Source organism: Phacochoerus africanus, chromosome 8 (genome assembly GCF_016906955.1).
Source record: "Phacochoerus africanus isolate WHEZ1 chromosome 8, ROS_Pafr_v1, whole genome shotgun sequence".
NCBI lineage: Eukaryota > Metazoa > Chordata > Mammalia > Artiodactyla > Suidae > Phacochoerus > Phacochoerus africanus.
In genome coordinates, this window is record NC_062551.1 from 94,854,570 (window position 1) to 94,869,397 (window position 14,828).

A 14,828-nucleotide genomic window follows, 5' to 3' on the forward strand; every position below is an offset into this window, starting at 1 on the left:
TGTTTGTCACAGCTTTATCTTAAGAGATTTTTGGTGTTTTGGGGGCCAGCAATATTCTAAATAATTTTTATCATGTATAAGCTTCTATCTGTGTGTGTGTGTGTGTGTGTAGGTTTAATTTCCATTTTAATGCCTTTTTCTCCTGGTTCAAAGTAGGCTCCCTATTAGTCACATGATGACAGTCACTGCTCCATTTAAAAACCTAAGGAGTTCCCGCTGTGGTACAGTGGGTTAAGAATCAAACAACTGCAGCAGCTCGGGTCCTTGTGACGTTGCAGGTTCGATCCCTGGCCCTACACAGTGGGTTAGAGGATCTGGCATTGGTACAGTTGTGGCTCATATTCAGTCCCCAGCCCAGGAACTTCCATATGCCATTGGGGTGGCCGTTAAAAAAAACTTACCACCATAAGTTTATATGGGTGGTAGGAATTACATTATAGTTCATGTTTTTGCCTCAGGATGGGGGAAAAAAAAAAAAAACCTTCATTATTCAATTAAACTTAGGGCTTGGTGAGGTGGGGTTTGGTTTTGTTTTGGGATTTTGTTTATTTTCCTTATTTCCAGCTGTAAAGTGACCCCACGCTGTCGCTTTTCATTCTCTTTAAACATGTGCATCAGTTGCTACAGCGGCTCCTAGATGATCGAAAGGCCACAGTAGACATGCTTCAAGCAGAAGGAGGCAGAATCGCCCAGTCAGCTGAGCTGGCTGATAGAGAGAAAATCACTGGACAGTTGGAGAGTCTTGAAAGTAGATGGACTGGACTCCTCAGCAAGGCAGCAGCCAGGTAAGGCCACAGGGCTTTTGAAGAATAAATGAGTCAGAGAAGGTTTCTGACTTGTATCACTGAGGTTCTCTGAACGTTCCCGGATCGTTCTTACAGTGCTTTGGAAGGTATTTAACGGCTTTTATCTTGAAAAGGGATAGGGTTTTAGAAACGATCCTCATAACCAGAATAACTCTCAGGAAATGAGCCTCAGCCACCTCATACATTTCTGAGACCTGGAAGACTCATTGCTCTGTGTTGTTGTTCTGTTGCAGTATAGTCATGGTTCCAAGTGACAGACGCAGACTCCTATAATCCAGCCAAGTTATTTTCTGAGTTTTGGAAACAGATTTTTTTTTTCCCATTCATATTTATAAATAATGTTTTTTGATATTTGCAATTGAAATGTGTCATATTTCTTTTCTGTTAGCTTATCCTAATATTAGATAATCTTACATTTAAGAGCTAGTCCTTAGTTCCATGAAATAAATGAACATTCAAGAGATGCACAGACTTCTTCAGTAAATGGTCACAAGACAGGCAGTATACTTTTTTCCTCCAAGGAAATGCTTTCTCCTTCCATAGCTGTAAGTTACCTCAAAGTCACTTGAGCTTAAAAAGTCACACTATGTCTTTACTTGTAGCTTATACTGTCCCCAGTTTTTAAACTTAATGATAACTAATCAGAAATCAGTGTGAGGAAGTTCCCATTGTGGCTCAGCAGTAACGAGCCCAACTAGTACCCATGAGGATTCGGGTTCAATCCTTAGCCTTGCTCATTGGGTTAAAGGAACCAGCATTGCCGTGAGCTATGGTGCAGGTTGCAGACATGGCTCAGATCTGGCGTCACTGTGGCTGTGGCTCTGATTCAGCCCCTAGCCTGGGAACTTCCATATGCTGTGGGTGTGGCCCTAAAAAGCAAAAAAAGAAATCAGTATGAGATTCGTAGAGTTGATTATTTATTGTATCCTTTCAGTTTTCTAGGTAGCCACTAGCAGTCTTCAGATAACTCCTTCTTCATTCTCTTTACTTCTGCCTGTGCATGGCCTGCTTATTTCTCATCTGAGCTAAAGAGTATTTGCTTGCATATATTAGTGGGAGAAACAAATGAAAGAGTTCAGTTTATTTTCATTTCCAAATTCCATCACTTTTTTCTTCTCTCTCTCCATCCCTTTCCACTAATAGCACCGTTAACCTTCCAGTTACTTAGGCCTAAAACCTCAGCCCCATTTTTTAGCCTTTTTTTCTCCCTTCTTTGTGTCCCATATCTATCAGGATGCTAAATTCTGTTCATTTTACTCCTAGAGTGTCTTTCCTGTCTATCCATTTCTCAGTAGCCTCAGGTCATGACTTATGAACTCTCACTTGGGCTAGTTCCCCTGCTGTGGCTCACCCAAGGTGACCTAACTAATCACTCAGCAGTCTCCTGCCACCTACTCTCAGGCCTTCCACTCTTTGTGAGCCCACAGACATTTAACGACTCCCTGTTACCTATAAAATAAAATCTCTTTAACCCAACTTTCAAAGCCTTCTACTGGTTGGCCCTAACCTACCTTTTTAGTTGCCAGTATTCTCCTCATGAGTAGAATAAACCATATTCTGTTCTTCAGTATCTTCTGTCAGTTTCCTAATTCTACCTATGCTGATGGTGTTGCATCTTCCATGAAATACTTTTGTTCATCTCCTCTGTTTTTATGAAGCTTTTCTTTATTCTCCAAGCATAGAACAATTTCACCTTCCTCTTAACTGCCATAATTCTCCATCTGCACCTGTATTATAGCCATCATTTTATGTACTTATATCCTAGGTCCATAAACTGATTACAGTCACGATTTGTTTCTTTTTGATTTCTTTCTTTCTTTCTTTTTTTTTTTTTTTAAGGGCTGCACCTACAGCGTATGGAAGTTCCCAGGCTAGGGGTCTAATGGGAGCTGAATGGCCATGGCAATACCAGATCTGAGACGCTTCTTCAATCTACACTGCAGCTCATGGCAACACCAGATCCTTAACCCTCTGAGAAAGGCCAGGATTGAACCCATATCCTCATGGATGCTAGTTGGGTTATTGCTGAGCCATGATGGGAACTCCATGATTTGTTTCTAATGTATCTTTTTATAACTCTGTCCTTCTACCCTGCTTGCTTCCATCCTCCTAACACAGTTTCTAGGCCAGTATTTTATTTTACTTTATTTTTTTCTTTTTCTTTTTTTTCTTTTTGCCATTTCTTGGGCCGCTGCCGCAGCATATGGAGGTTCCCAGGCTAGGGGTCTAATCTGAACTGTAGCCACTGGCCTACGCCAGAGCCACAGCAGTGCCAGTCTGCAACCTACACCACAGCTCACGGCAACGCCAGATCCTTAATCCACTGAGCAAGGCCGGGAATCGAACCTGCAACCTCATGGTTCCTAGTCGGATTCGTTAACCACTGAGCCACGACGGGAACTCCTAGGCCAGTATTTTAAAAAGAAATACCAAGAGCAGCATCATTTGTTACAGACTAAGACTTTTATTTAGATTCTTTAATATTGGATTTTTGATACCTTTAAATTATTTTAGCTCTTGTCTTTGCTACCCCAAATCCTGTTATATTGATTTCTTCAAACTTGCAGATGCCAAAATCAGAAGTAAGTCAGATATAGAAATTCGGGGCAATTTTCTTAAAATGAAATTCTTGATTAATAGTAATATCTAAGATTGTATGTTTTAGTTGTATTAATTGAAGATGTATTTTGAGAGCTGACATAAATTAAGAAAGGAAATTCTGTAGGTTATATTGACATTTAAAAGTAGCATCTAGAAATACATTTTTCTTTATACTCAAACATAATTGAATTTCCAGATAATTAAATGGCAGATTTTTATATTAAATTATTTCTTATTAAAATAAGTTTGTCCAGAGTACCCAGCATAGGACCTGATGCAAAGCTGGTATCCAGTAAGGTTTGCTGAAATAAAAGTGCATTACATACCCCCAGGGCCTTTTCAAAAGACATAACACTTAGTCTGTTCTTAATGATCAAAGTCTGCATTTTGACCTTTGATTATTAATCTGTGTGCGAATACAGTTCTGTAGTTATTTTTCTGTCTTTTGCTAATCAGGCTGCCTCCAGCATTCATTCAGGCTTCCTTTCTTTGTAATTTGCTGAATCTAATCTATAAGGTATTTGAAATCCAAGCTTAGTATAGCTGTTGTATTAAATAAGATTTAAGATTCCAGGAGAGCTATAAAGTCTATAGTTCTTTCAGCTGACATTTACCTTGCAAATTCAGCTAGTTGAGGTTTTGGTCCCCCCCACCCTTAAATCTCGATTCAGAGCTATGCTCTGGAGCTTGAAATTACTAGAAGCCTGATTGGGTAGGAGGAAATGGGAAGGAGTTCTCATGCAAAGCTTTGTCTGCCTTTGCTCTCCAAATTCTCTCTTCTCTCTACTCACAAGTGAAGATAGCAATGACAGAGAAAGAGAAATGAACACTGATGGTTTTGTTTTGTTTTTTTTAAACTCCTTTAAACTTTATTTTGGTCACATGTACAGAGGATGCACATGCTACATTCCATAGCAGAAAGAGCAGTAGAATGTCTGATTCTAATCCTCATTGTACTATTGCTACCCAGTGGGCAACTTGGACAGATCTTTCTTCAAGGCTTCAGGGTCGGCTTTCTCTTTTGAAGTAGTAGGGTAATTCTGCCTGTCTTACGTGATTATTATGACAATCACAATAAGGCACTACTTATGAAAGCCTTTAAAACAGCAGCGTGCTATTTATGTGTGTTCCTGTTTACTGCTGATATTTCAGATGTGCCTGGTTAAGATTGACCTTTTACTGAATATAGTGCTATTATCAGTCTTAATGTGACTTTTTGCCTGAGCAGCTTGTTCTATATATTTGTGTAGGCAAAAACAGCTGGAAGATATCCTGGTTCTGGCTAAACAATTCCATGAGACAGCTGAGCCTATTTCTGACTTCTTATCTGTCACCGAGAAAAAGCTTGCTAACTCAGAACCTGTTGGCACTCAGACTGCCAAAATACAGCAGCAAATCATTCGGCACAAGGTAGGATGCAGTTGTGGTAGATGGAAACACAAAACTGGAACCAGAAATCCTAGAAAACTACCTGCAGCATTCTAGAAGATGTGTTTTTGTGGGATTTCTTAAGAATAAGTCTAATTTAAAATATGGTCATTATTAATTGGATTAGTCACATTCTTGAAGTAAAAATAGAAATGGACTCATAGGCTACCATTAGAAAAAACAGCTTTTGTTCTCTGTTTTTAGATTGTTTTTGCCATTCAGTAGGTAAACTTTTATGTTATTATTTAATTTATTATATCATTTGTGATTCATTGCTTCATGTTTACTTTTCATTTGTTTTGTTTCTGTTATTCATTTTTTCCATGTGGATTTCCAGGCTCTGGAAGAAGAAATAGACAGCCATGCAGCAGATGTGCACCAGGCAGTCAAAATTGGGCAGTCCCTCTCCTCCCTGACGTGTCGTGCAGAGCAGGGTGTCCTGTCAGAAAAGCTAGACTCCTTGCAGGCCCGATTCAATGAGATTCAAGACCGGTGCTGTCGGAAAGCAGCCCTGCTTGAACAAGCGCTGTCTAATGCTAGGCTCTTCGGGGAGGATGAGGTGGAAGTGCTCAACTGGCTGGCTGAGGTTGAGGACAAGCTCAGTACAGTGTTCGTAAAGGATTACAGACAGGATGTCCTGCAGAAGCAGCATGCTGACCACCTGGTATTCATGTTTTCCATGCTTATTGGTTATGTTACTGCCTTATTTTGTAATTTCGATTCATGTTTCTCTTCATTTCTCTATTTTTTTTTTAATTCCAAACATTTCAACTTTATTTTATATGCAAGTACATAGTTACAGACTTGTTGCTAAGGACTAATCTACTTTTTGGTGAGTCCATGGAAATACTTGTACTTAATAAACTGAATCAGTCATTTTAGAAGGTGATCCAGAGTGTAACCCGGGGCCCACCTCAATTCCAGCTCATGTTTTATATCATTAAGGAATGTATCATTCAGTTCCTACTTGAGCAGTTATGCAAAGACGAAGGTACTTTAACAAAACCAGATTGCCTAGATAGTGCCCAGGGCTTGCTCATATAGTCATAACTTTTTAAATATTTCTAGAATTTATGTGCTCAAATTCCACGGATTCTGGGTCATCTTAGTAGAAAGAACGCTGTGCCTTTTTCATTTCATATTTTTGTGAAATGTCTTTGGGCGTGGTAAAAATCAGCAGATCATTTTTCTTGGTTTTAATAATCTTAGATTCTTCTGCTTCATTAACTTCAGATATGGAGAGTTTTTAACCAGGATCCTGATTTTAGTTTGCCTGTTCTTGCTGACTTTCTTCTCTTGAACTTTGTCTTATCCTTTGTTTTGGACATAGTAGACATTTTTGCTCAATTCTTTACTTCTACCTTTCTTGGGTTCAGGTTTAGTACCAATAGAGTAGTAAAGCTGATTTAGTCCTAAATCTCTTCACATCCAGTACAACAGAAAGCCTGCCTATAAGTATCTGATTTCATTATTTTGAGTAATTAAAGGGGTAACCAAAGAGAAAAATTGAAGGGATCAGATACCTCATGTTTAAACTGTATTCATCTCTTTACTTTGAAGTTGGTCTCTTTAAGGGCTCACATTTCTTTCCTTTTGCTGTGCCATAGTTTTAGGATTAATGGTGTTCTTTCCTTTCAGGCTTTAAATGAAGAAATTGTTAATAGAAAAAAGAATGTAGATCAAGCTATTAAAAACGGCCAGGCTCTGCTAAAACAGACCACAGGTACTTTGAAAAGTACATCTCTTAGCACCCCAATGGTCACACAGACAGTGACATCAGCACCCCGCACTAGCCACTGCTCTCCGTAGGTGGGAGGCGCTTAGTACTCACTGACTGTATTACCAGCTCCCGGAGGCTGGTAGCCTGGGTTCCTAGTTCCTGTAAATCTTTTGAAAACTAAAACATTGTGTCTCAGATCTGAGGCGAAGACGTAGGAACAATATGTCTTCATCCCTATCCTCCAGGGTGTTGAATGCCAGCGTTTACTGAAAGGTGCTGGGGACATCTAGAAACACCTGCAGTCGAACTCAAATCCTAACAGTCTCAGAAGTGGCTTCTTCTATTGATTAAAGATTTATTTCCCACCTCCCTTGGTGTGTGGGCTGCTAGGTTGAAACCACTGCCGTAGCAAGAGAGCATTTATAAAAGTTAAGCCCTGATTTGAAGAAAGAGGGAGTGAAGGGGCTCCCTCATATCCTATTGAAAATGAATAATTGTGTGCTGTTCCACAGGTGAGGAGGTATTGCTCATCCAAGAGAAACTGGACGGCATAAAGACTCGCTACGCAGATATCACAGTCACCAGCTCCAAGGCCCTCAGAACCTTAGAGCAAGCCCGGCAGCTGGCCACCAAGTTCCAGTCCACTTATGAGGAACTGACCGGGTGGCTGAGGGAGGTGGAAGAGGAGCTGGCAGCCAGTGGAGGACAGTCTCCCACAGGGGAGCAGATACCCCAGTTTCAGCAGAGACAGAAGGTAAGCCGTCACTTCACACTGAAAAGGGGAAGAATTTTCCTCTTAGAATCCTGAAGTTCAAATTCTTGAGTTTTATCACCATCTCTACCTTCAATGTAAACCAGAAATTCCTTTTTTGTTTGCTTTTTAAGGGCCACACCCAAGGCATGTGGAGGTTCCCAGGCTAGAGATCGAATTGGAGCTACAGCCACTGGCCTACGCCACAGCCACAGCCATGCCAGATCCGAGCCACACCTGCAACCTACAGCACAGCTCATGGCAATGCCAGATCTTTAACCCGCTGAGCGAGGCCAGGGATCTAACCTGCGTCCTCATGAGTACCAGTCAGATTTGTTTCTGCTGAACCATGATGGGATCTCCTAAACCAAAAATTTCTGCCTGCCTCATTTCCTATTTACTCTTGGACAGTAAGGTTTGATACAAAGTCAGACGTATATAAGAGCCCTTGTTATGATCTGAAGAAGAAAAAAGAAAAATCTCAAAACCCTAGAAAGCTTGCTGCATATGTAGCTTTTTTTTTTTTTTTTTTGGCCTCATCTGCAGCATGCAGGAAGTTCCTAGGCCAGGGATCGAACCCAAGCCAAAGTAGTGACAAAGCCAAATCCTTAACTGCTAGGCCGCATATGTAACATTTTAGAATTTACCATCATAATTCATTCTCTAAAAGAGTACTTCATGGTTATGTTGTTCTGTTGTAAGATCTTATGCAGTTCCAGATGCACAGAAATACTGTGTTAAGTACTTGTTGAGGTAAATGCCTGTGGTTAGAACGTTATTTATCATTTTGGTTGAAGTTAGGAGAAAAAAGCAAGAAGCACCATTCGTGTTACCCAGAGACAGTCTGGCTCAAGAAGTCTTGCAGACAGTTCTGAGCAGCAGCTGAGCCCAAAGTCAGGCTGTGCAGTGATTGAAAAATCTGAGACAAGAGAAAAATCAGTGAAGGAAGGAGGTCAGAGGCCTGCTGGGATGTGTGGTAGAGAGAGCGATTTCCACCCAGCACAGCTGCTGATGGGCTTAATTTAGCAAGGGATGGCCTGAAAACTTTTCTCCCCTCCTTAGGAGCTGAAGAAGGAGGTCATGGAGCACAGGCTGGTGTTGGACACGGTGAATGAGGTGAGCCATGCGCTCTTAGAGCTGGTGCCCTGGAGAGCCAGAGAAGGGCTGGATAAACTTGTGTCCGATGCCAACGAGCAGTACAAGCTGGTCAGTGACACTGTTGGACAAAGGGTGGATGAAATTGATGCTGCTATTCAGAGATCACAACAGGTAATCTTTATAAACACCTCTGCATTAATATTTTAGGCAGTGGGGATATGTGTGTGAAGTATAAACTATGACCCATATCAACACAGGTTCAGAAATAGAAATAAGGAGGTCAAGCTCTATCTGATGCAACAAATTATTTCGGTGGTGGGAAGTGATTAGGTCAGGGTGGGTGAGGGTGGATCTTGGTGTGACCTAAAATACTTGACTCCTTTGAGTAGAGAAGAGCTTGGAAAAGAGTGTGTGTGAGCCCTTTCCTCACAAATGCCGTGCAAAGGGGCAGGTAGTGATGGGGGTGGGTGATATCTAGATCCAAATGTCCAAATGCATCACAGTCTTAGTTTGACATAATCATCTGTTAAATGGAAGAAGGGACTGAACCAAGAACTGTAATTACGATCAAATATGCTAACCAGAATAGCAGAGCCATCCAAAATAGAACCCCCCCGGTAAACACAGGTGTCACATTCCCTCAGTCTTTTCTCTTCCTTGCTTTCTGGAAGAGTTATTTTTTTTTTTTTTCTTTGTAGCTAGATTTGCACCTACTAATGTGTCATGGTGCAAAAAATAAATTAATATAACATGACTCCTTGGGTTCACAGTGATAAGTGAATGCTTTCTGAACCACACAGAAGTTTGCTCTGACGGACTCCAGGTCCACCCCCAGTGTATCATAATTAATATCCTGACCTTGGCCAGATAATTTCGCTATGACATATATCATGCCTGGGAACTTACTTTTCTTTAACTATTAGTGTAATTTGGCAATGTGGAAGGGGAAGACATAAAAGATGGAGGAACTCTCATTAAACATCGGCCACATAGAACATGTTCTTAGGTTTTGTTGTTGTTGATACTATTGCATTCCATTTAAAGGTTTGATGTTCTTCTGGGGTCTTATGCTTCTTCAGCTGAGCGAGTACTTCCAGGTTACCTTAACGCCCCTGTCTGCTGCCATGTTAGGTTGATATATAAATATGGGACTAAAACTACTGTGTATGTATGCAAAAGAGCATTAGCAGAAAGAGAGCATAGCCTCCTAAAAGCACTCTCATTAGAAGTATATTTCATTTGAAGGGTCTTGGTATCCATTGTTTCTAGCTGTAGAACCACTAACTGGGTTCTTTTACGTCTTTCTAAAGAAGTTGAAAGTGGACCAACTCATATTTGTTGAAGAATAATCGACTCTAAACTGGCTGCATCTTGATTTGGGATTTTATAAAATTCTCACCAATTTTGGCTTTGCTTGGTGAGATGTAAACTGTATTACTGAAAATCTAGGCCTTTCTGTATTGAATAAATTAGAATTCTAAGGAGGACGACCTTGGCTGTACTATTTCCATTTTTCTTCAATATGTCTGTTAGTATGAGCAAGCTGCTGACGCAGAGCTAGCTTGGGTTGCTGAAACAAAACGGAAACTGATGGCCCTGGGTCCAATTCGCCTGGAACAGGACCAGACCACAGCTCAGCTGCAGGTACAGAAGGTAAGTGTAACACCGACGTGTTGTCACTGTGTCCTGAGCTAGAAGAATCATCAGTAGTTTAGAGTGACTAAGAGAGAGTTTCTGACTGTCCCAAGGCAAGTGTCATGGTGGTGTATAGAAACTCCTTTTATAAATACTTGGTTAGGATAAGGAGGAGATTTTTGCCTTGTGAAAAGGGAAGAATAGGCTCATTTATCCAGGAAAGAACAGGTAGCAGTTTTCTGCTGGCTTTTCAGGAGGGAAGATATTTTTGTAAGCTACTTAAAGATAAGCACTGCAGATATGAAGTAGGAAAAGTGTCAGACATTATAAGAACAGTTTTTGATACGGCCTTATCAAAGCAAAGAATTTTTCCTAGGCGATGTCTAACTTTCCACTAACACAGACTCAGGGTCTTGTACTCCTTGACTTAACTGCAGTTTACTTTTGAAAGGCTTTCTCCATTGACATTATTCGACACAAAGATTCCATGGATGAACTCTTCAGTCATCGTGGTGAAATCTTTGGCACATGTGGAGAGGAGCAAAAAGCTCTATTACAGGTAAATTACACTTACTAATTCATCATACTGTCCTTATCTTGATCATGGTGAATTAGAAATATAATTGTGAAACAATAATTCAAGAAAGTTTTTTTCCTCTCTTATTTTTTTTATTTTTAATTTTTTTATTTTTGTCTTATTAGGGCTGCACCTGAAGCATATAGAGGTTCCCAGGGTAGGGGCCAAATAGGAGCTGTCACCACCAGCCTACACCACAGCCACAGCAACAAGGGAGCCGAGCTGCGTCTGTCACCTACACCACAGCTCACAGCAACACCAGATCCTGAACACACTGAGCAGGGCCAAGGATCAAGCCTGCATCCTCATGGATGCTAGTCAGATTCATTTCCACTGAGCCATGACAGGAACTCCCTTTTCCCTCTTATTGATAGTGATATTTAGGTCCAACTTGATGTTCTGGGGAATTCAGAACTCCTAACCCTGCATTCACAAATGTCTCTAAGCAGCCTCACAGCCATACTGAAATGTGAATAATGTGAAATACATTGCACATTCTCTCTCTCTTTTTTTTTTTTTTTGGTTTTTAGGGCTGCTCCTGTGGCATATGGAGGTTCCCAGGCTAGGGGTTGAATCAGAGCTACAGCTGCTGGCCTACCCCACAGCCACAGCAACGCCAGATCCAACCCAAGTCTGTGACCTGCATCACAGCTCACAGCAATGCCAGATCCTTTTACCACTAAGTGAGACCAGGAATCATACCCACATCCCCATGGATACTGGTTGGATTTGTTTCCTTTGCACCATAATGGGAACTCTCCCCACCTTCATTATCACAGAGGAGTTGCTGCTCATCCTCAATCTATAATGAGTTATCTTTGGGTTACCTTTCCAGGTAGATAGATAGTTTTCAAACCATCTGCAGATGTTAATCCCTGCTCTAAGTCCTTCTAAACAATCACTACACATTTTTTTCTGTGTTTTTTTTTCTGTGTTTTTTTTTTTTTTTTTTTTTTTTTCTGATGGCCACACCACAGCAGATTCCTGGGCCAGGGATCCAAGCTGTGGCAACACTGGATCCTTTCACCCACTGTGCCAGGCCAAGGATCAACCCTGTACTTCTGCAGCAACCAGAGCTGCTACAGTCAGGTTCTTAACCTGCTGTGCCACAATGGGGACTCCTCATTACTCATTTCTTTTTTCTTTTCTTTCTTTTTTCCTTTTTTTTTTAGGGCTGCTCCTTTGGCATATGGAAGTTCCTGGGCTAAGGTCAAATCGGAGCTCCAGCTGCCAGCCTACACCACAGCCACAGCAATGCCAGATCTAAACAGCATCTGCAACCTGCGCCATAGCTCACAGCAACGCTGTATCCTTAACCTACTGAGCAAGGCCAGGGATTGAACCCACATCCTTATGGATGATACTTGGGTTTGTTTCTGCTGAGCTACAATGAGAATTCCTCTCGTTACCCCTTCCTAAAAGAATCAGCCAACAGTCCGTTTGTATACCATTTTTTCTTTTTTACAAACAGTATGGGTAACCGCTATTTCCTCAGAAATCTTCATAAATTGAGCTACTCATCTTAAACATACAAAGCTTAAGTGCCAGTTTTGTGGAGATGTTTATCAGAGGAAAAAAGCCAAATGAAACTGGATGAGCAAATATGTCATCATAGTCCCTGAGATATTTATTCAAGCTGATTTGTTATAATACTGCCTAAATTGCAAAAGGTATTCACTGAAAGGTTAATTCTGCTATGTTGTGCTTGTGCTATTTTACTGGTTTTTTTTTGTTTTTTTTTTTCCCTTTTGCCATTTCTTGGGCCGTTCCCGCGGCATATGGAGGTTCCCAGGCTAGGGGTCGAATCGGAGCTGTAGCTGCCAGCCTACGCCAGAGCCACAGCAACGCTGGATCCGAGCCGCGTCTGCGACCTACACCACAGCTCACAGCAACGCCGGATGATTAACCCACTGAGCAAGGGCAGGGATCGAACCCGCAACCTCATGGTTCCTAGTCAGATTTGTTAACCACTTCGCCATAACGGGAACTCCTATTTTACTGTTTTTGAAACTACTTTCATTTTTTAAAAAACTATAGAAAAACATATGTATGGTAGGAAAGTTTAAAAATTCAGTTATATACAAAGAAAATAAAAATCACTTGTAATCTTACTAGATTAATCCATATTTTTTAGATTTTAGTATGTATTCCTTTAACGTTTTTAGTGTGTATATACTACATTTTTTTCTTTAAAGCAGGATTCATACTGGTAGTAATACTTAACCCCTTTTTTGTTGGTCATAGGAAAAGACAGAGTCTCTAATACAGCAATACGAAGCCATTAGTCTGCTCAATTCAGAGCGTTACGCCCGCCTGGAGCGAGCACAGGTCTTGGTGAACCAGTTTTGGGAAACTTATGAGGAGCTCAGCCCCTGGATTGAGGAAACTCGGGGACTGATAGCACAGTTGCCTCCTCCGGCCATTGATCACGAACAGCTCAGGCATCAACAGGAGGAAATGAGGGTAAGGAGCAGGCTGCGCTTTATTTAATCGCAGACCTGAAAATGGGCTCCACGGTTTATCCAAAAACAGTACCCACCGAGTGTAAGTCTGTGTTATAAAATTCTTAACCCATGAGAATTTCCTCGCACAATAAAAATACGTATTGGGATTATTTCCTTTGTTTTTTAATATGAATCAATTAGAGAGTATGATTATGGAAATGTCAGGAAGCTGGTTATTGCAGAAGTAAACAACACCACGTGAAAATCAAGGGAGCTTAACATTCTTCCCAGGGACAGTGGGGCGTCATTGGACTGGAATGTGGTTGGGGGGCCCTTTCCATTTGGTTAGGCCCCTGCCGAAGTGCGAGCCTCCACTCAGGAATGTCAGAAAGCAGTCACTGCAGAGAGTTAAGATGAAAGGGAGATCTTTAGACACTCCAACTGATGCTATTGCCATCAAAGACAGCTTTTTAATGTTTGTTTTATTTGTGGTTTGTGGCGTGTGCTTATCCTATCTCTATTCCTGTAAAGGGAAGGACGTAAACTGGAAGTAGGGAGCAGTAAAGTTAAGGAGTGGTTGGATTACCAGAAATGTTCTTCATAGCTTGGCCTGCTCAGTGTCTCCCAGGAGACAGACCTTAAGGCACGCAGATTGCAGTGTGGTACATGGAAGTGTTTATGAGTACAGAAAACATTGGGACACATTCATATTGCAGGCTGAGAGTGAGAGAGGATGTGTCTGGGAAGGCTTCCTGGGTGGCAGATCATCTGAATTGTCTTTTGAAAATTAAGAGAATTAGAGTCAGAGCCCAAGACTTCGATTTTTTTTTTTCTTTTCTCCTCCATAAATGGTGAGATGTTGGGACTTCCTGGGTTTCAGTAATTCAGTTTGTTCAGTTGGCATGAGTTCTGATCAAAGTACTTTAAGCAGACAAGCTGGTATAAAAATGCTCATTTTAACCCATATTTCTTCACATAGCAACTAAGGGAATCCATTGCTGAACACAAACCTCATATTGATAAACTGCTAAAGATAGGCCCCCAACTAAAGGAGTTAAACCCTGAAGAGGGGGAAATGGTGGAAGAAAAATACCAGAAAGCAGAAAATACATATGCCCAAATCAAAGAGGAGGTGCGCCAGCGGGCCCTGGCCCTGGATGAGGCTGTTTCCCAGTCAGCTCAGGTACGTGTGTGTCTTAAACTCAGATAACCTTCAGCTGTCTTTGAGTCTAAGCAAGAGGCTCTGTGTTGGAATGCCCCTGTGCTCAGGCATGTCCAGACCAGCATGCTGATGAAACACCATCCTCAGCCAACTGGAAGCCTTTGTCTTCTGCAGTTTTATTCCAGGGAACATTGGTTTACTGACAACTATGAGGAGGGTGAAATGCATCTTGACTAGTATATGTTACCTATTGATGGTTTCCTTGGAAACTCTATGTTGTGATGACCTTTTAAGCAGGGATAGTTTTGGGTAAATTCATCTTGAAGCAGCAAAAGCCTCAAGAAAAGTCAGATGGCTATTGGGCCTGTTGCTTTGGGGATTTAGACAGCACATTTGTTCTCTTATTCAAGAGGCCACCAGCTTACTCCTAGTTCAGAGAAAGATGCTTGACTAAGAGAGAAGTTAGAGCCAAGGAGAAACAAACCCCCAGCAGTGGAGTTTACAGCATGTAACTACATACTTTTCAACTAATATATTACTGTTATGTCTGGGTATTTTATTCCTATGTTTAGTCAGTTTTCTTGGTTAATATTTGTACTTACTCAA

General features: G+C 41.2%; 1 protein-coding gene across 19 annotated transcripts in view; it reads left to right on the forward strand.

Annotated features, from left to right (window-relative positions):
• Positions 1–14,828, forward strand: part of MACF1 (microtubule actin crosslinking factor 1) — a 334,551-nt gene that overhangs the window by 278,032 nt on the left and 41,691 nt on the right. For all 19 annotated transcript variants that reach the window (XM_047793443.1, XM_047793433.1, XM_047793438.1 and 16 more), the window contains 10 exons: positions 619–785; positions 4,658–4,817; positions 5,173–5,499; positions 6,474–6,558; positions 7,068–7,309; positions 8,369–8,575; positions 9,938–10,057; positions 10,491–10,598; positions 12,861–13,079; positions 14,040–14,243. In XM_047793443.1, coding sequence (XP_047649399.1) covers positions 619–785; positions 4,658–4,817; positions 5,173–5,499; positions 6,474–6,558; positions 7,068–7,309; positions 8,369–8,575; positions 9,938–10,057; positions 10,491–10,598; positions 12,861–13,079; positions 14,040–14,243 — 1,839 coding nt within the window. The remainder of the gene's footprint in view (positions 1–618; positions 786–4,657; positions 4,818–5,172; positions 5,500–6,473; positions 6,559–7,067; positions 7,310–8,368; positions 8,576–9,937; positions 10,058–10,490; positions 10,599–12,860; positions 13,080–14,039; positions 14,244–14,828) is intronic.